General features: G+C 43.1%; 1 protein-coding gene across 1 annotated transcript; it reads right to left on the bottom strand.

The window, feature by feature from the left end:
• Positions 1 to 843: 843 nt before the first annotated feature.
• On the bottom strand, positions 844 to 9,626 carry LOC139609953 (protein NLRC3-like). Its single transcript, XM_071465024.1, has 4 exons — positions 7,709 to 9,626; positions 5,757 to 5,933; positions 1,630 to 1,803; positions 844 to 856 (listed from the first exon to the last, which is right to left on the bottom strand). The coding sequence occupies exons 1-4, from the start codon at positions 9,298 to 9,300 to the stop codon at positions 844 to 846; spliced, it is 1,956 nt and encodes a 651-aa protein (XP_071321125.1). The 5' UTR covers positions 9,301 to 9,626.
• Positions 9,627 to 19,368: the final 9,742 nt, after the last annotated feature.

Raw genomic sequence — 19,368 nt, 5'->3', positions numbered from 1 at the left:
CTGAAACTCTACTGCCCCCCTCACTGTGTCGGTGAAAATTTAAGCTTCATTTTCATTTACACTGAATTATTATTCTGCTACAAACAGCAGAACTAAACACCAGTCAAATATAAGGCTATAAAGAACAGGAAGTAAATATAAAAACATTATTTACCACACAGAAGGATTTAAAGTCCTGTTAATTAATGATGAATTAAACAATGATACTCGTTGACTTATCATTCAGATATATAGACATGCTCATATAAAAGACTGGGAGATATGGCTAAAAACCTCATATCTCAACAGGCTTAAGAGAAGCAGTAAAGGTGCAATAAAATACAATACTATGAAAATGTAACAGTAACATAATGAGTAGATTTTAACTTTAACTTACTTTTTACTTTTATCTTAAAACATTTAAACTTCTACTATAGTAAAACCGTTTTTGGTTTCTATTCACTGCAGGGGCTGGTTACAAATATTTAGCAGATTCAACATTGAAGAACATGAGGCTTCAACGTCTGAGTCAAACTAATCTTCAGAGTTCAAGTCATTTTACTGTGAAATTCCCTCTTTGTGAAGCTCAACAAGGAAACTGTTCAGAGCTGAACTTGATGAGCTTTAAGTCCAGAGACACTGATGATGCTCTGTCAGATCCAGAGGAACACACAGGGATGATGGTGGACTGGACTCTGTGTGTGACAGTGGAGCTGTTCTCAGATCAGTTCAGACTGCAGCACTGAGAGTCATCTCCACTTCTTCTGGTTCCTCTGTCAGTCACTGCTGGATCAAGCTCTCCTCTCCACTCTCACCACCTCCATCTGTGTAGAGAAGAAGAAAGCAGAGGAGATGAATCAGTGTTTACAGAGACTCACTTCATCAGTCAGTGATGCAGCAGGGACTTCAGTCCTGTTCAGACCAGATGTGCAGCAGCTGCTTCCTCTCAGCTCTCATGTTAACGTGTTGGAGTGAACACACTGAGCTGGAAGCTCACAGACCTGCAGAGACGTTCAGCATCAAGTCTGTTCACTCTGCACATTTCACTCAGTCCACAGTGGAAACAAAGTGCTGAGTCAGCAACAGGTCAGTGATGGATTCACTCCTGTTACCTGTCAGCTGATGTCACTTTAAACACAGAGTCTCTGTGTGTTGATCAACATGTGAGCTGCTTCTGAAACATCACCTGACTGAACATGGAGGCTGTCACTAAGAGCCAGGGACTGTCAGGCTCCATCACACTGATCTCAGAGCTGTGACACAGAGGAAACTGATCAGCTGTTTAGTGTTGAAACCAGAGAACAAACAGTCTCAGATCAGATTGGACACTTTGATGAATGAGGACACTGTCTCTGTCCATCTGTGAGGCTGTCAGCTGGAATCAGCTTTATTTCCTGTACACATCAACACAACAACAACAGTCGTCTTCACATCAACTCACACACATGATCACAACAAGCTTCTGGCTGCTCTGATTGGCTGACTGTTGTGTCTCTCTCTGTCTTTCTGTCCAATCCTGAAGCCTGTCCCCGTTCTGGAGGTTCACAGGTTGGAGGTTCACAGGAAACACTGGATCTTTGCTCTGATACTAACTGTGTTTAGTACAATACTGCTGAGAGCAGCATGGACTGACTCCGCCCCTCTACTGACCTCAGAGTCTCCAGTCTACAGTCTGGACTCTCCACGAGACCACGGAGATCCTTCAGGTCTGAATCCTGCAGGTAGTTCCAACTCAGATCCAGTTCTCTCAGATGGGAGGGGTTGGACTTCAGAGCTGAGCCCAGAGAAGAACAGCTGATCTCTGACAACATGCAGTCCCTCAATCTGAATAAAGAATCAAAGATGCAGATCAATGATTGATAATCAATCAGATTTGTCCTGATCAATGATCTTTGTCTAAAATGAGTAGAGTGACTTTGTCCTTCTGTTATTGTGGATCTTCATCATGTCAGGACAACACAACATTGTCAACACAACAGTTGTGTGTGTTGTGTTACAGATGAAAACACACACACACAGTTTGATCAAACAGACATTAGTCCTGACACTTCACTGAAATCGACTGAAAAAAAGAAGATTGTTTCTTCACTTTCTTTGGACAAATATTAGTTGTGAGGATCTTGTGTATGTTGTTGTGATAAAAATGAATTGACTTGAACAACTAACACTGGACATTTTCTCCAGTGGATTTAGAAAACATGAGTCCTCTGACTGAGAGAAATACGAGTGTGTGAGCTGTGAAGGTTGAACTGAAGTGAACAGACATTATTCATGACAAGTGAGTGAAATGAGCTGAAACTGAAGAATCATTCTCAGTCTGAGAGAAGAACAACTGGAAACATGAGACAACAACTATTTACAATGTCATTCATTCATTCACAGTCAATGGATTCAACTTGTGTGTGAAGCTTCATTAGCTGTGGATTCAAGATATAAGATCTACAACAGTGAACTGACCTCAGAGTCTCCAGTCTACAGTCTGGACTCTGCAGAAAACCACACAGACCCTTCACTCCTGGATCCTGCAGGTTCTGATTGTAGCTCAGGTCCAGTTCTCTCAGATGGGAGGGGTTGGACTTCAGAGCTGAGACCAGAGAAGAACAGCTGATCTCTGACAACCTGCAGCTCCACAATCTGAATAAAGAATCAAAGATGTGAGTTTAGGAGACAAAGTTCCTGCTTGAAACCACAAAGAGTCAAACAGACAAAGTAAAAACAGCTCTCATTAATATTCATGACAACATGCTGCTGCTTCAATAAAGACGTAGTGACTCCACCTCTTCAACTCTGCCAGCTCCACCTGTGGCTCCATCTATACAAACTCATGTTGTGCAGATTCTACTAAAGATCCTCAAGTTTTCAAAGACAACAAACATGTCAGGCTGAAGTTTGGAGACATGAGAACAAATGTATAGAAATATATATTAAATTCACTAGTTGATGGAACGGCAGAGACACAGACACCTGGTGACTGAGCTCAAATATTTAACACAGTCAAACCTACAGGATTTAAAGTGATGAAACAACCTGTTGCTATGACAACTTGGCTTTGAATATTGGAGTCAGTACAAACATCACAGAGCCTTATAAAAGTGTTGGGACCATCAGCTATTGATTATAGATCAGTTATTGTCTGACAGATTCAATGTGTTTCTGTTGGTGTTTGAAAAAGTCATGAGGTGAAAGTTGAAGAGAAACAGTCACTGGACTAAAAGCAGAGAAGAAGAAAACAGACTTTACCATGAAGATCCTCAGTGTGGATCAGTATAATATCAGCCTCATGTCTGCAGCTCAGTGTCAACACAACTTTCACATCACATTCATCTCAGCACAGAAAGAAAACATGGAGTCTGACCTCAGAGTCTCCAGTCTACAGTCTGGACTCTGCAGAAAACCACACAGACCCTTCACTCCTGGATCCTGCAGGTCCTGGTTCCAACTCAGGTCCAGTTCTCTCAGATGGGAGGGGTTGGACTTCAGAGCTGAGCCCAGAGAAGAACAGCTGATTTCTGACAAACTGCAGTTCCTAAATCTGAATAAAGAATCAAAGATGGAAATCAATGAGTGATAATCAATCAGATTTGTCCTGATCAATGATCTTTGTCTAAAATGAGTAGAGTGACTTTGTCCTTCTGTTATTGTGGATCTTCATCATGTCAGCCTTCTACACACATCATCCAAATGTCAGCACAACATTCATACAGCTGTTGATGTAAACACAGGTTGATCAGCTGCTGCTGACCTCAGTTCAGTCTGTAATCAGAGGAGAATCAGAGGATTCACGTCTGTTTAGTCTGTTCCCTCTCTGACACTACAGACATCAGCACAGAAACAAAACACTGAGGACGTGAACAAACAGTGAGAACTCAGTCACACTGTTCAGAACAAACATGGTGGAGCAGCTTCAATGTTCCAAAGTCACCAAACAACTGCACAATGTCACATTTACAGGAGGAGGGAAAAGATTTCTCTGTGTCCACATCTTTAAAGAAGAACTTGTTTTACTGTTGAGAACTTGAGGAGGACGAGTGCTCGGCCTCAGTCTACCACCGGTGTTACAGCCCATTCTGTGAGCCGTCAGATTCTGTGACCTGCAGCAACAACCAGTTCACCTTCAGGTAACGTTCAGAGCCTCCTGCTGGAAAACACCACAGATTTATTCAGCTGATCTTCACTGAATGAGGAAGTAGAATTCATCTGATTTTCACATCAACCCCCCAGTGAGGAGCAGACTGAGTGAGGACGGGGTTAATGAAGGTCACAGAGCAGAGATCAAACCTGTGCTCACAGTCCTACAACCCTTCAGCTCAGCACAACGTCCACGGTTTAGGTCTGATAGTTGATGAACAGAGTTTCTCTGAGTGTCAGTGTCAGTCTGCTCTGGTAACTGCTCCTGAACCACAGTCACATGACCACTTGTGTTATTCATGTGATTAGAAGAAGCTCCATTCTTCAAGATCAAGTCTGACCTTTTGTTGTGTTCACACACAATCAACTAGATATGACATGAAGGACACCTGGAGCGCTTTGAGTTCACAGTGCACAGGTTCAGAGAAGCACAACGTGGACTTGAAGAGAACAGAAGTGAGAGCAGCTCAGTTCAGGTAACAGGGACCAGACTGATCTGCCAACAAAACCCCTACAGCCAACCTCCCCTGGAGCTCAGCTTTCAGAGCAGGCTCCTCTGCCTCTGCTGCCAGCTCTGTGTATCTGAGCTGTTTCCTCTCAGAGGCTGTTTCTACTTAAATCCATCTTGTCTCCTTCTGCCTCCAGTGAGTTCACCTCTGAGCTCTGACTCTCAGTGGCTGCTGGGAGACACCTCAGCACCTGCTGATGTCTCCAGGTGTGTGGGCCTGGAGACAGGCTTGTTTTAGCCCCTGATAGAAGGAGCCACATGAAGCTCCACCTGAACATAGAGGACATGTTGGCTCCTCACCATCCAGGGGCCGAGTGGGACCCTTCATTTTACCTGGAGATCACCAGTCCCAGCTGTTAATAACACACAAAGACAAACAGCAGCTAACACAAGCACAGGGCTGCTGCCCAACAACTAGCAGCTAGCTATACTAGCCACATTTAATATGAGCTGAGCTAGCAGCTAGCTACAACGCCCCTGCTTAGCATTTCAGCTGCCGGCTCTTTACTGGATGTTGAATCTCTCTGTGATTGTGGAACATTTCTCTGCTTCCTCCTCCAGTATTTGTTCTTCTTCATTCTTCTCTGCTCCACCTTTCTCCTTCTCTCTCTGCTGCTGCTTCAAACCAATGTGAACAGTGAACACACACGTTCCCTGATAACACCAACACGTCTCTGATGACTCTGTACCAGCCCCACTTCACAGCTCTTATTGGTCAGCAGCTGACCAATCGCAGTTCAAGGCACACCAGGGTTGTACCACCGGAGGAGTGGCCACTCATTTACCCCCCTACTGCAAATATAGACTTGGTAGCGTCTGACATGCTGGGAGAGACAAGAGGCTGCGAGGCTCAGTTCAGGCTGCAGGATGGTGCAGCGAGGTAGACCACTTTTATATAACACAATATATTTAGTCTACACAATAATCAGTCCGGCCCCGGCCCCCAAACGGCCCCCGGGGATTCTCCTGACCCTCCCCATCACCACTCTGCACCTGGTCTCATCTTCCTTCTTTCTCTTCACTGGCTGATTTTTTAAATCCTCACACAGAAATCCTGAAAATGAACCAACCAATGAAAAACTGGAACTTCACACATTTGAACTGAATATAAAACTACAACAGCTCCAGTCAGTGAACTGACCTCAGAGTCTCCAGTCTACAGTTTGGACTCTCCAGTCCAGCACACAGCTGCTTCACTGCTGAATCCTCCAGGTCCCAGTTTTCACTGAGGTTCAGGTGTCTCAGATGGGAGGGGTTGGACTTCAGAGCTGAGGACACGACTTCACAGTGAGTCTCTGAGAGTCCACAACCAACAAGTCTGTGATGAGAGAAAATATAAAATGTGTTAGAATAAAATCAGACAGTTTGTAATAAAAGACACTGAAGTTAAAATGCATCTGATGAGAAAAGATGATGATGTGATGAACATCTGCTCTTCACATCTGTGGCTCAGCTCATCTTCCATCATATGATTTGATCCGGAGTCAGAATCTTGTTCAGAAAAACAGTTTTATTCTCCACTGTTTTTAAACTGACTCCAGATTGCTTGGCTCTGCTGCCTCTCTGTAGAAGTCAACACACACCACTGCATAAAACACATCTGGCTCATTGTGGTGAATCAGTGGCAGCGCCCACGTTGATCCATGAACAAACTGTCCTCAGTAAAACACTAGTGTTCAACACTTAGTGGACTCTACAGTTACAACCTGGAAGTGTGTGAGTGTGTGTGTGTGTGTGTGTGTGTGTGTGTGTGTGCAGCTCTACAGTGAAATAAGATTTTCCTCATTTGAAACTGTAAACCAATAGAAAATCAATATGTGACGTCATTGTTGATGTGGCGGCCTGTCACAGATAAATCAGTGTGTGGGAAACACTGAGGTCTAATCTACAGATACTGAGCCCACACATGTCTTAATGTCCGGTGGGAACATTTCCACACCGTGGCATCCCTACTCCAGAACATTTCTCCTGAGCTCAACTCAGTCAACAGTTCAATCTAATCTCTGTTTGCTGCCTGGTTTTCACAGAAGGTCCTCACAGAAACATGACACTGAGCTCTGGTGTGTAGAAGAAGACTGAATCCTCCCATTCTGCTCTGATAGATTCACACCTGTGTTCTTGGCTGAAGCTGAACATTTCCTGATACGACTCTCCTCTACAGCAACAAGAGAGAAAACACCTGGGACTTTCTGTCTCATTCAACACAATCTATGGAAAGACTTTAAAGCTCCACCATGACACTTGAAAAAACACAAGTTCACTCTTCAATGATCATGATCATGAACCATTATCCCATCAGTGTTTGCTGTTACCACAGTGGCTGCTGTTCAGCTCCACTTTTAATGCAGCTTTCATTGGAGCCCACTGTTTTTGTCTCCTGTGATTTAAAGGGGGGGGGCGTCCCCTAACATCCTCCATGCTCATCATGACTTCAGTCATCTCTGGACAATGATTCAGGTCTTATACAAACTTTACTAAACACCTGCTAGAACCTGCTCATTAGAGCTTCACTGCATTCACTGTTCACTGTCAAACACTGATGACTGTTGTCATAGAAACCTCATGAGTCCTGAATACAGACCTCCACAGATTCATCACTGCTCTCCTGTAACACTGTCACAATGGACAGTTTCAACAAAGCTGAACCAGAGACATCTTCTTTTTTCATTCACACATTCTTCTTCCTCAGAAAAACCTACATTCCCCACAATGCACCTCAACCACCAACCCTCAACTCTTAGATTAAGGTGTTTTATGCAGCAGATATGAGGGGGGCTACAGAAGTCTGGTGTTGTCTTCAGACTCCACCCACACTGACTCAGGTGACATCACCTGAGGACATTTATCAGACTGCACAGCTGGAGACACTAAAGGTTTAATACTACTGTTTTCTCAAATGTAGGTGTCCTCCCCAACACCTGGAAACACCTGGAAACACACACTAAGGTGTAAGATCAGTGGAGCTGCTTTTTACCTTTGATTGTTTCAAAGGAAAACTAAGAATAATGAGAATAAATAAAATAAAAAACTGTGTTTATCAACTATTGATCTAATCTACTGATTGATAATTATAGTGATCATGTCTGGACTCACCGAGCCATCCTGCAGTTCCTCACAGCTGGGATCAGTCTCCGTCGTCCCTCCTCTGATGTCTTGTACTTCATCAGGTCCAACTCATCCAGAACCTCCTCTGACATCTGCAGCATGTAGGCCAGAGCTGAGCAGTGGAACACAGAGAGTTTCTGCTCTGATCTGGTCTCTGACTTCAGGAGCTCTTGGATCTCCTGATGAACTGAGTGGTCCTTCATCTCCATCAGACAGTGGAAGATGTTGATGCTTCTGTCAGGAGAGATTTTATCACTGTTCATCTCCTTCAGGTTGTTGATGGCTCTCTGGATGGTTTCTGGACTGTTCTCTGTCTGACCCAGCAGACCTCCTAAGAGTCTCTGGTTGGACTCCAGAGAGAGGCCATGAAGGAAGCGAACAAACAAGTCCAGGTGACCATTTTTACTTCTGAGGGATTTCTCCATGGCTGCCCTCAGGAAGACATCCAGGGTTAAATCAACATGTTGTTTTCCCAGGAAGTTCTCCAGGACCTCTGTGTTCCTGTTGGTGTAACAGTGGAACATGTAGACTGCAGCCAGAAACTCCTGAATGCTCAGATGAACAAAGCAGTAGACTGTTTTCTGGAAGATCACACTCTCTCTTTTGAAGATCTCAGTACAGAGTCCTGAGTACACCGAGGCCTCTGTGACATCCAGACCACACTGCTCCAGGTCTTCTTGGTAGAACATGATGTTTCCTTTCTCCAGATGTTCAAACGCCAGCCTCCCCAGCTTCAGAAGAACTTCCCTGTCAGCCTCCATCGGCTCCTGTGGACTCGTCTCATGTCCCTCATCATACTTGAGCTTCTTCCTCTTTGTCTGAACCAGCAGGAAGTGTGAGAACAGGTCAGTCAGGGTCTGGGGCAGCTCTCCTCTCTGCTCTGTAGTCAACATGTGCTCCAGAACTGTAGCAGTGATCCAGGAGAAGACTGGGACTTGACACATGATGTGGAGGCTCCTGGACTTCTTGATGTGTGAGATGATTCTGCTGGACAGCTCTTCATCACTGGATCTCCTCCTGAAGTACTCCTCCTTCTGGGCGTCAGTGAAGCCTCGTACCTCTGTTACCCCGTCAACACACGTAGGAGGGATCTGATTGGCTGCTGCAGGTCTGGAAGTGATCCAGACCAGAGCCGAGGGAAGCAGGTTCCCCTGGATGAGGTTTGTCAGCAGCAGGTTGACTGATGACGTCTGTGTGACATCAGACACAACCTCCCTGTTGGTGAAATCCAGTGAAAGTCTGCTTTCATCCAGGCCGTCCAAGATGAACAGAACTTTACAGACAGCCAGCTGCTCTGCTGTGACCTTCTGTAATGTTGGATGGAAAACATGGAGCAGCCTGAGAAGACTGTACTGCTGCTCTCTGATCAGGTTCAGCTCCCTGAATGAAAGCAGAACCAGCAGACTGACATCTTGGTTCTCCAAGCCCTCTGCCCAGTCCAGACTGAACTTCTGCACTGAGAAGGTTTTTCCAGAACCAGCGACGCCGTTGGTCAGAACCACTCTGATGTGTCTCTGTTGGTCAGGTAAGGCTTTAAAGATGTCGTGGCACTTGATTGGAGCGTCATGGAGGGTCTTCATCTTGGAAGCTGTCTCCAGCTGCCTCACCTCATGTTGGGTATTAACCTCTTCACTCTGTCCCTCTGTGATGTAGAGCTCAGTGTAGATCCTGTTGAGGAGGGTTCCACTTCCTGTTCCATCACTTCCTTCAGTCACACGTTCACATCTGCTCCTCAGACTGATCTTATGTTGATCTAAAACCTCCTGCAGACCACTATCTGCTGAAAGAGAAGAGACAATGTCAGACTGAAGACAGAGAATCTGAGAATCTGCTGATTATTTTCATCAGCTACAGAAAAACTAAAGAGCAGCAAAGAAAAGCTTTTTAATGTTGTGCTTTTTAGAATCATCTGAAATGTCAGTGCTGTGTGATAGAACAACTGACACTGGAGAAAACAACAGGTCCTGGTTTCAGAAATTAAGACATCAGCAGACACATGTTCAGTCTCACTTTGTACAGTGTTGGTCTGACTGGCTGTCTGCAGTCCAGGTCTGGTTCTGGGTCTTTGTCCACACTGGGGACAGGAGAGGTCTCCTGCAGACACAGACTGGTCCCAGTATGAGGTGAAGCACTGTCTGCAGAACCAGTGTCCACAGCTGGTAGAGACTGGATCCTTCAGGACGTCCTGACACAGAGCACAGCAGGACAGCTGCTCCTCCACAGAGACACCACTCCTCTTCCTCCCTCTGTGAAGACATGTCTTCATCACTAACATGTCACAGTCAAATATGTCTAATAACTGAATCATCTTCAGCTCAGTTTACAGTAGAAACTGTCTCTTACTGTGAGTCTGAGGGTCCAGGTCCAGGACTGAGGTTTGGAGGATCAAACTCTTTGGATTGCTCACTCTTCACAGACAGACAGCTGGATCCTGGAGACTCTGCTCTCAGTCTGTGGTTCTGACCTCTGCAAACACAAACATGTTTTTATTCATATCACATGGATCACTGATCAATTCTCTGATGACAGAGTCATTGTGGGAACTCTCAGCTGACGTCCTGCAGTGACGTCACCATCCAGCACCGCACACTGTACTGAAGGATGGAAGCAACACAGCAGCATCCAGAAACAACACTGTTGTGTCAGTCAGTCATTAAATGTGTCCAGTCTCCAGCTGTTGATGACCTGTCTCACATCAGCTCTAAAGAAGCAGAGTGATACAAAGGTAAGATGAGAGGATCAGATGTCTGTCAACCCGACACTGCCACTGCCACAAATGAAGACAAAACAACATCCTGACTAAAACTAATGGCTGCTGATGTGTCTGCTCTTCTTCTCCATATTGATTTTTTCTCTGGAGTTCAGCTTCATTTCACACAAGGAGGCCTGTGTGTTTCTACATGACTGTGACAACAGCAAACACCACATCCTGCTGCAGGCTTCATCTGACCATCACACAACTTCACTGACAAACACACAGTTTGTCAGAGTTACATCTGCACAGATATCAGTGATGGTAAAGACAGTCTTGTGTGTAATTAAAGGATCATTCTGCTGTTATTCTACATGTTTGTTCTTGACAACAAACCCCATGAAAAGAGCCAAACCAACAGTGTGTGAGTTCGTCTCTCAACACTTTGTGACTTCCCTCCTCTGTCTGTGGCTCTCAGCTCTGAGCCCATTGGTTCCTTCTGAAGACTTTGGGCCTATTTTAACCATCTAGGCTCATGGAGCCAGAGCATTTAGGACGTGTCCTCATCCACTTGTGTTAGTTTAACAGTGGACAAACAGTCACAGCACCAGGCGCATGCTTCAAAAGGGTTGTAATTAGTCTCTTCACAACATGTAACAAACCAATCAGAGCTCTCTCCCATCCCCTGGTAATGATAACGGTGGATTTAGCAGGTAGGAAGACAGAGCTCTTCTCTGCAGAGGAAACTGCTGGTGTGCAGAGTGAAAGTGTGCGAGCAGACGTCTACAGCTACAGCAGGATTCCACCAAACAGGCCCGGCTGAAAAATATTCACCTGAAGCTGCAATGCATGATTTTGTTCCCTCACTTTCATATTTTACAGCCTGAGCTGAAACTGAATTAAATGATTTAGAAATCAACATCAATCAGTCAACAATGCTCCTGACCTCACCTCATTTTAACACCAACACATATTAACAAAGACACTGTTTTCAGGACTGTTTTCATATAATACTGTCAGAACTACGTATTTTAAAAGTCAGAACTACACATTTTATCCATATCTGTTTCCTTCCCACTGAATTACAAAATGACCTCCACAATTCCTTCTTTGCATTTTTTATGGTTCTCCTTACACTTGCTTTAATATTCAATAAGCTTCTGAAAACTCTGATTCCTTCTCAACATTTTAAAAGTTCTATTTCCAGCCTTAGTTGCTTCATCACATTCCTTTGTCCACCAAGTTTCTTTGCAGCCTCTAAAACAGCTTTACAAACACAATCATTTACATCATCAACATCTTCATTAATATCAGTTGTTTGCATTTCTTACTCACTGATAGGTCTAAATGTTTCCCAGTCAGCTCTACTGAACGACCATTTCTGTGACCTGTCAGTGTCACATGTTCCCAAACTCAGTCCTGCTTCTATCACTGTGGGGTAGTGGTCACTTCCTACAGTTGTTCCTCTAACTACTGATGAACCATGAACAAACACCTGCCAATGAGTCTGACACTAGTGTAAGATCTAATGATTCTTCTGTTACTTCTGTCATTGAAGCTTCTAGGTTTTTATTCTCCATGAACTCTTCATCACCATTCCATCCTCATCATTATTACTGCCCCATAACGAGCTATGGACATTAAAATCATGTATCACATCCAATTCTCACTTTTTCTGGAGGCATAGACTCCTGAAACTCCAGAAGCACAGACGAGTTATCAATCTGTTCACCGTTACCTGTTTTCAACAATCTCTTTATCCTGCTCACCTCACCTCCACTAGGACTCCGTCTGAGTCTGTCCAAGTCTTCATGAACAGGAATACCTGTCATCACTCATCAGTTATTTGGAAAAGCTTTATTTTTCTGTTCTTCTGTTTTATAGGTTATTAACAAGTTTCCATCACAAAGATCTGAGCCATTTCCTCCTCTCCTAACTTCTTGTTTAATTCTCTTGACAGTGCTCTCAGAGCTAGACTCACCTGCTCATCTTCCTTCCTGAACTGAAGGATTATTTTAAAATCCTCCCTCACCACCTTTTCGTGAACAACTCTCCTGTCTTCATGTGAATTGATCTGCCTTGACTTCATCTTGTCTGCTCTGCCCCTGTCCTCGTCCTCTCCTACTAGAAACTGGAGTCCAGTCATATCATCATCATCATCCTCTTCATCCACCTGAGTTTCCATCCTGATCCAGTCACAAACCAGTTTCTGCCAAACGCAGAGTCCAGAATCCAGAAATCATCGTCAAATACCAAAAACATTGTTTAGAATCAACTCACCTGCTACGTCACATCCACCCTTCTCCACCCACTCCTCTTGAGTGTGGATGATGCCGGATTAAGTTTTTATTTTGGTACTTCCTCTGACCAGCAGTGTCAATTAGCATATTAGCGAAATATTAAGTTTCACTAATATTTAGATTTAACATTTAAATTTTGATTAACTAAATTTTGTGAAATATTGTTATTTCAGTATGAACCACTTTACAATCAGCGGCCCATATTACATAGAGCCTGAAATCTGTATAAACAGCTGACAAATATCTAGTTTGATGTTAAAGAGGCTCAGTCATTTCCTCCAACAGCTGCTCACTGTAGTTTGGATCAAACTAACTGTGGAGAGTGAAGCTCTGACATGTGAAGCTCATCATTCAGGCTGTAAAATGATCCTGCAAAGTGTGGTCAACTCTGTTAGATCCCAGCTCATCCAGGTTCACCAACACACTGCTCTCTTCTTCTGTGGCTGCTTCTCTGCTCCACCACGGCCCTTTAATTACTGACATCTTTACATCTCTGTCATGTTCATCAGCTGCAGCAAAAATATGCACAAGAAAAAAGTCAAACTCTTCTTTGTTGGGATCATTTCACAAGAAACCAGCTCCTCAGCAGTCACTGTTAATACACTGATATGTCAGAGGAACCAGGGGAAGTTATTTTCTGCGACACTACGGCAGCTGTTACAGGAAGTGACATCACTGCAGGAGCTCAACACACTGAACACTGTTACAGAGACAGTTTGGAGGTTCACAGGTTTGTAGCAGGTCTCTTACTGTGAGTCTGAGGGTCCAGGTTCACGACTGAACTCTGGAGGATCATCTCTGGACCGGTGACTCTTCACAGACAGACAGCTGGGTCCTGGAGACTCTGCTCTGTCCTCCTCTTCCTCCACATAATCACTCATCTTCAGGACTTCAGTCAGTCTGAGAGGGAAACCAGTAACACTGACTGTGAGCTCACACACACAAGAGTCAGGACAAACAAGCTGCTCAAGACACACACACACACACACACACACACACACACACACACACACACACACACACACACACACACACACACACACACACACACACACAGACACACACACACACACACACACACACACAGGTTTTCCTCTCAGTGTCTCTGTGTGGACAGAAGTTCACTGTGACTCTTCTTCCCTCCACAGTCCACAGGGACAAACTGACTCAGAGACTTTGACAGTAAAATAATAATAATGTTGTGTTAACACTCACCTGCCTCAGCCTTCAGTTTCCCTCCTTCTGCTCTGTCCACTTCAAATGGAGTCTGAGCTCACTGAACACTTTCACTTTCAGCTGCTCCTCCCCTCTGCAGGTACAAGAAGTCACATGATTGTTTGAGTGACATGTTCCACCATCATTTATTAAAAACAGACTCGACCTTATTCACCTTCACATGAAAAAACAATTCTCACTATTTCAACAGAATTATCTTGATTTCCATTCATCTAATATCATTTTCAGGTTGAACTGGATCAAACATTATATTCAGAATAAAGATGTCATGACCTGCTCTTTGTATGACAGTTGTTGGTCTGGAGTCTTGGACTCTGGTTTATTTTGTAATTACTTACCTTGTGTGCCCACTGTTGTTTTACTTCCTGTCTTTGGCTCCATCCACTCTGCTACATTTTAGTTTTAAACTCTTCTGACAATACAATGATAAAAATACAACAGTGCAGAATCTCAGTGTTTACCTGAACTTACCTTTGGTGAAATGTGTGAACTCTGATGGTTGCCAGCGTTTGCCCTCCCCAGGGACGGAGGCACATTTGATTGTACAGATCCACAATCTGCTCTTCTCTGGGTTTTCTTTCTCTGACGGGATTCTGTAGAAGCACAAGTCAGACTTGTCTCCTCGTCAGTCAGTCTGAGAGGGAAACCAGTAACACTGACTGTGAGCTCACACACACAGGAATCAGGACAAACAAGCTGCTCAAGAGACACACCCAGAAACACACACACACACACACACACACACACACACACACACACACACACCTACGCATGCATGCACGCACACACACTTTCTCTACCTTCTTCACTTTTCTATAAAAACAAGTCTCACTATTTCAACAGAATTATCTTGATTTCCATTCATCTAATATCATTTTCAGGTTGAACTGGATCAAACATTATATTAAGAATAAAGATGTCATGACCTGCTCTTTGTATGACAGTTGATGGACATGGTCTGGAGTCTTGGACTTTGGTTTATTTCCCTTTTTTTGTAATTACTTCCCTTGTGTGACCACTGTTGTTTTACTTCCTGTCTTTGGCTCCATCCACTCTGCTACATTTTAGTTTGAAACTCATCTCTTCTTCTCTGTTTCCTCCTCTGTCCTCTCTCCTCCAGAGTCTTCCGCCTCTAAAACAGAGACTTTCAGAAATGCTGCTGCACCTGTTTTATTTTGAAAACTCCAGACCTTTGGAAATGATGACATAGACACCCATGCTGGCTCCTGATTGGCTCTTATCTGCCTGGACTACAAGGGCAATCTGATTCCAGATTGCTGTTTTCAGTCACTGTTCACATTTGTCTGTGGAGGACAATTTAATAGGAAAGAAAAATAAAATCTCACTGAATCAAATGTAGTTTACTACGACTCAGTGTCAACCTTGAGTCAGATTTATTTCCTCAGTCCACTCAGAGGAAAGGCAGCCCTGAGATAAATGGGAACATGTCTTCATACAAAAATAAAAAGAAACTGCAAAGTGCAAAACTTCAATTCAAACTTCACATACAGAGTTCACTGTAAAGTGCTTTCATCAGGTCAGAGACAAACTGCTGGAACTAGGAAGAAGGAAAAGAGGGATTCAGCTTTGGCCTCCAGAGACAAGAAGTTTCCAAACTGCTGGACAATCATCACCTGTCATATAAAAGATAACACAAAATAAAGAACACAATTAATGAATGTAATGCAGCAATTTCAGTTCAATTTAATCAGACTATTTAATGCTTGCTATTTTCAAGAGTGCAGATCAGTTTCATTTCAAATATTCTTTTTGTTTACATGAGTGATTGTGTAACAAGATGAGGAAACAGCAGATTATGTTGAAAATCAAGCATTTTTCTGAGCTAGAAAACAAAACATTTAAAATGAAGCATTTTCTGAACTTTCAGGAGTTTGTATGAATCCTGAACTTCATTCCTGCAGACTGGTGAACCCCTCTCTCCCTTCAGAACAACTGCTGCTGACTGTTCACACTGAACACTGAGCATTGTTCATGAACTATGTCACGACTACTGTCCATCAAATAAAGCTGCTCAGAGACTGAGTGGGCTCTTTACTGCGACGTGTTTGTACAAATCCATCACTTTGTCCAGTTGACTTCTGACTGTTTATTAGAAAGCTTCAATCAAAGTACAATGTTAAACAGAAAATATCGGAGCCTGCTCACCCTCTTTGTCACAAAAAACCTGCCACTCAAATGGACGGGCAAAAAAACCACACCCCCACAGCCTGCCACCAGAAATGATAGTCAAATCAACACGCAGCCTAAACAAAATGAAAAACGTAGGCTCCTCCGAGTGGGTGAGTGACCTTAACCATTATGTTAAGATATAATGACAATACAATATATATTTCTTTTTCTATGTATGCCTTATTTTGCCTTGTGTGCATTTAGGAAATGACAATTTGACAATTTGAAATGACTTACCTCAGAACTTCAATTAGAAGCTGAGTCCATTTTACTGTCCTGGTGTGGCTGCACAGTTTGTCAAATAAACGCAGGTCTCAATTAGACGCCCGGTTCTCTGGATGTATCGTCCCTGTCAGTTATCTAATCTGTTCATGCAAATAAAGGTTTAAATAACTATGGCAATCTTCAGCTTTTATCCTTTCTAAAGTAGGCTACCTGTATTTTGATATGGTCCTCTCTCTCTCTCTCTCTCTCTCTCTCTCTCTCTCTCTCTCTCTGTGCATGTGGTTGTCTAGATACGCTGTCTCTCAGAGCTAGATCACATGAATTTGTTGTAATATGTTATTGGATAGCCTGGTAATATTAACAGGAGTATTATTGATACTGATTTAATTAATCAATTTGACAGCATTTCCCATAATTCCTGTGCATGTGTTTTGTGCAGATGGAATTAATGGCCTGTCCCATGTAGACACCTGTCCCAAATATAGGTCAGTGGAATTCAGTGACTGAAGCAGATAAAAGCCCGAGCTATCAATTTAAGTTTTATGGTTCTTATTTTTTATGTATTTGTTTTTGAATTTCAAAACCAAGAATGTAACATGGTACTTGCACTACATGGCTTCAGTTTTTACAGATAATATTGTATGAAAAATAAGCAATAAAAATGAAGTGATTTTTCTTGAAAGTAAACCACTTACTTTCTCATTCTGAGAGACCTGTCTTCTCTTTTTTATATTTTCTATTGCTCTTTAATAAGACAAAAATAGTTCTTATCAAGATACTCGATCGATAGAATAATTGGTAGAATACTCAATTATTAAATGAATCAGCAGCTGCAGTCTGATGTCAAGTTACTGTTCCTGTATGTGAACTATGACGATGACTTCTGTTGTAGCAACGCTCCACACACAATGTTCACCGAGGATAACATTAGCTTGTTTAGGCTAATATTAGCTTGTTTCGGCTAACATTAGCTTGGTTAGGCTAATATTAGCTTGTTTAGGCTAATGTTAGCTAATTTAGGCTACCGTTAGCTTGTTCAGGCTAACGTTAGCTGATTTAGGCTACCATTAGTTATTTAGGCTAACATTAGCTTGTTCAGGCTACCGTTAGTTGTTCATGCTAACATTAGCTTGTTTATGCTAACATTAGCTTGTTCAGGCTAACATTAGCTTGTTCAGGCTAACATTAGCTTGTTCAGGCTAACGTGAGCTAATTTAGGCTACTGTTAGCTTGTTTAGGCTAACATTAGCTTGTTTCGGCTAATATTAGCTTGTTTAGGCTAATGTTAGCTAATTTAGGCTACCGTTAGCTTGTTCAGGCTAACGTTAGCTGATTTAGGCTACCATTAGCTTGTTCAGGCTAACGTTAGCTTATTTAGGCTACCATTAGTTATTTAGGCTAACATTAGCTTGTTCAGGCTACCGTTAGTTGTTCATGCTAACATTAGCTTGTTTATGCTAACATTAGCTTGTTCAGGCTAACATTAGCTTGTTCAGGCTAACATTAGCTTGTTCAGGCTAACGTGAGCTAATTTAGGCTACTGTTAGCTTGTTTAGGCTAACATTAGCTTGTTCAGGCTAACATTAGCTAATTTAGGCTACCGTTAGCTTGTTTAGGCTTACATTAGCTTGTTCAGGCTAACATTAGCTTGTTCAGGCTAATGTTAGCTTGTTCAGGCTAACATTAGCTTGTTCAGGCTACCGTTAGCTTGTTTAGGCTTACATTAGCTTGTTCAGGCTAACATTAGCTTGTTCAGGCTAACATTAGCTTGTTCAGGCTAACGTTAGCTTGTTCAGGCTAACATTAGCTTGTTCAGGCTACCGTTAGCTTGTTCAGTCTACCATTAGCTTGTTCAGGCTAACATTAGCTTGTTCAGGCTAACGTGGCGACAGCTCATCATGTGAGCTGGGAGCTTATAACATTAGCAGCTACAGTCTCCACTGTTCAGTCTGTCAGAATATAACAGTGACTTTTAAATGAATATTTTCCCTCCATGACTCTGTCCCCTCGTCGCTCAGTTGAACTCCTGCTGGACACTGACTGTATGGAGGTGTGTGTACATGCTGCTGACCTGTGTGGAGACATTTGTTTCTTTTCCCCTCATCAGGTAAATATTCTTCTCAGTGTCCATTAAACACTGGAAACACTTGCACTTTAACTGAACACGCTCAAAAGAATTCAGCATTATAACATCACTCACACACTAACAGTGGAGGGCGTCTCCTGCCGGCAGCTGTGGTAACTCCAGTCTGCTTCTCCAGCAGGATCATGGTTTGATCTCTGGATCTGGATGATGATCTGCTGCCATGTGACCCAGTTATGTTCGGCAGTCACTAGTTCAGTTGTATTGTGCACCACCCACTTAGGTGAGGCTGGGTAAGGTCACTATATGTCTGCTTAGGGGTTAGGGTGGGCTATACCATATACACTATCTGACTATCAAGTGGTTGTTCAGTTATTTCTAGGTGGCTGCAACTGTCTTTGTAAAATGTTACTCAGTTTAGTCAGATTTGAAATGTGAAACCATCTCCCTCAGTTCTCTGGTCCCGTTTTCTAAGTGCTTTCTGTCTCATTCATTGTGTGACTCTTACATTGTTGGTCCCCTGGTGAACACTGGTGACTGTGTGGGAGGGTTTGCGTTGTGGCCTACCTCAGTGACTCTGTCTGCTCTGGACTTATCTTTTTCCTTCCTCTGTCTCTGAAGTCTTTGCCTCTCCTCTTCATGCTCCTTCTGCTGCTCTGTTGGTTGCTGTGACATCAGCAGCTGCCTCCTTGTCTCCATCTCTGTCTGCTGTAATTAACAATGTCACTCATCAGCTTTATTTTCTTCACTGAGCAAAAATCTTTCTTACCAGCATTTCATCATTACACTGTGGATCAGAAACAGAAATGTAACTGTAACTGACATGTTTCATATCTAAACTCATAACCCAGCAGTGTAGCAACAAGTGCAGTTAATACAACATGACAATTCATCACAAGGAGCTCAAAAGAAGCTTTTTCTG

This window comes from Trachinotus anak, unplaced genomic scaffold, assembly GCF_046630095.1.
Source record: "Trachinotus anak isolate AG129_WGS33_773 ecotype Australia unplaced genomic scaffold, CSIRO_AGI_Tana_v1 ptg000026l, whole genome shotgun sequence".
Classification (NCBI taxonomy): Eukaryota; Metazoa; Chordata; class Actinopteri; order Carangiformes; family Carangidae; genus Trachinotus; species Trachinotus anak.
This window is presented reverse-complemented; position numbering and strand designations above follow the sequence as displayed.

What these genes read in the sequence shown, in the direction of transcription:
- LOC139609953 (XM_071465024.1), bottom strand. Translation starts at nt 9,300, where the DNA reads ATGAAGACCCTCCATGACGCTCCAATCAAGTGCCACGACATCTTTAAA. An exon ending in AGGAACTGCAGGATGGCTCG is followed by an intron (nt 5,934 to 7,708) that starts GTGAGTCCAGAC and finishes CTCTCATCACAG; the next exon opens with ACTTGTTGGTTGTGGACTCT. An exon ending in TGTAGACTGGAGACTCTGAG is followed by an intron (nt 1,804 to 5,756) that starts GTCAGTTCACTG and finishes TTCTTTATTCAG; the next exon opens with ATTGAGGGACTGCATGTTGT.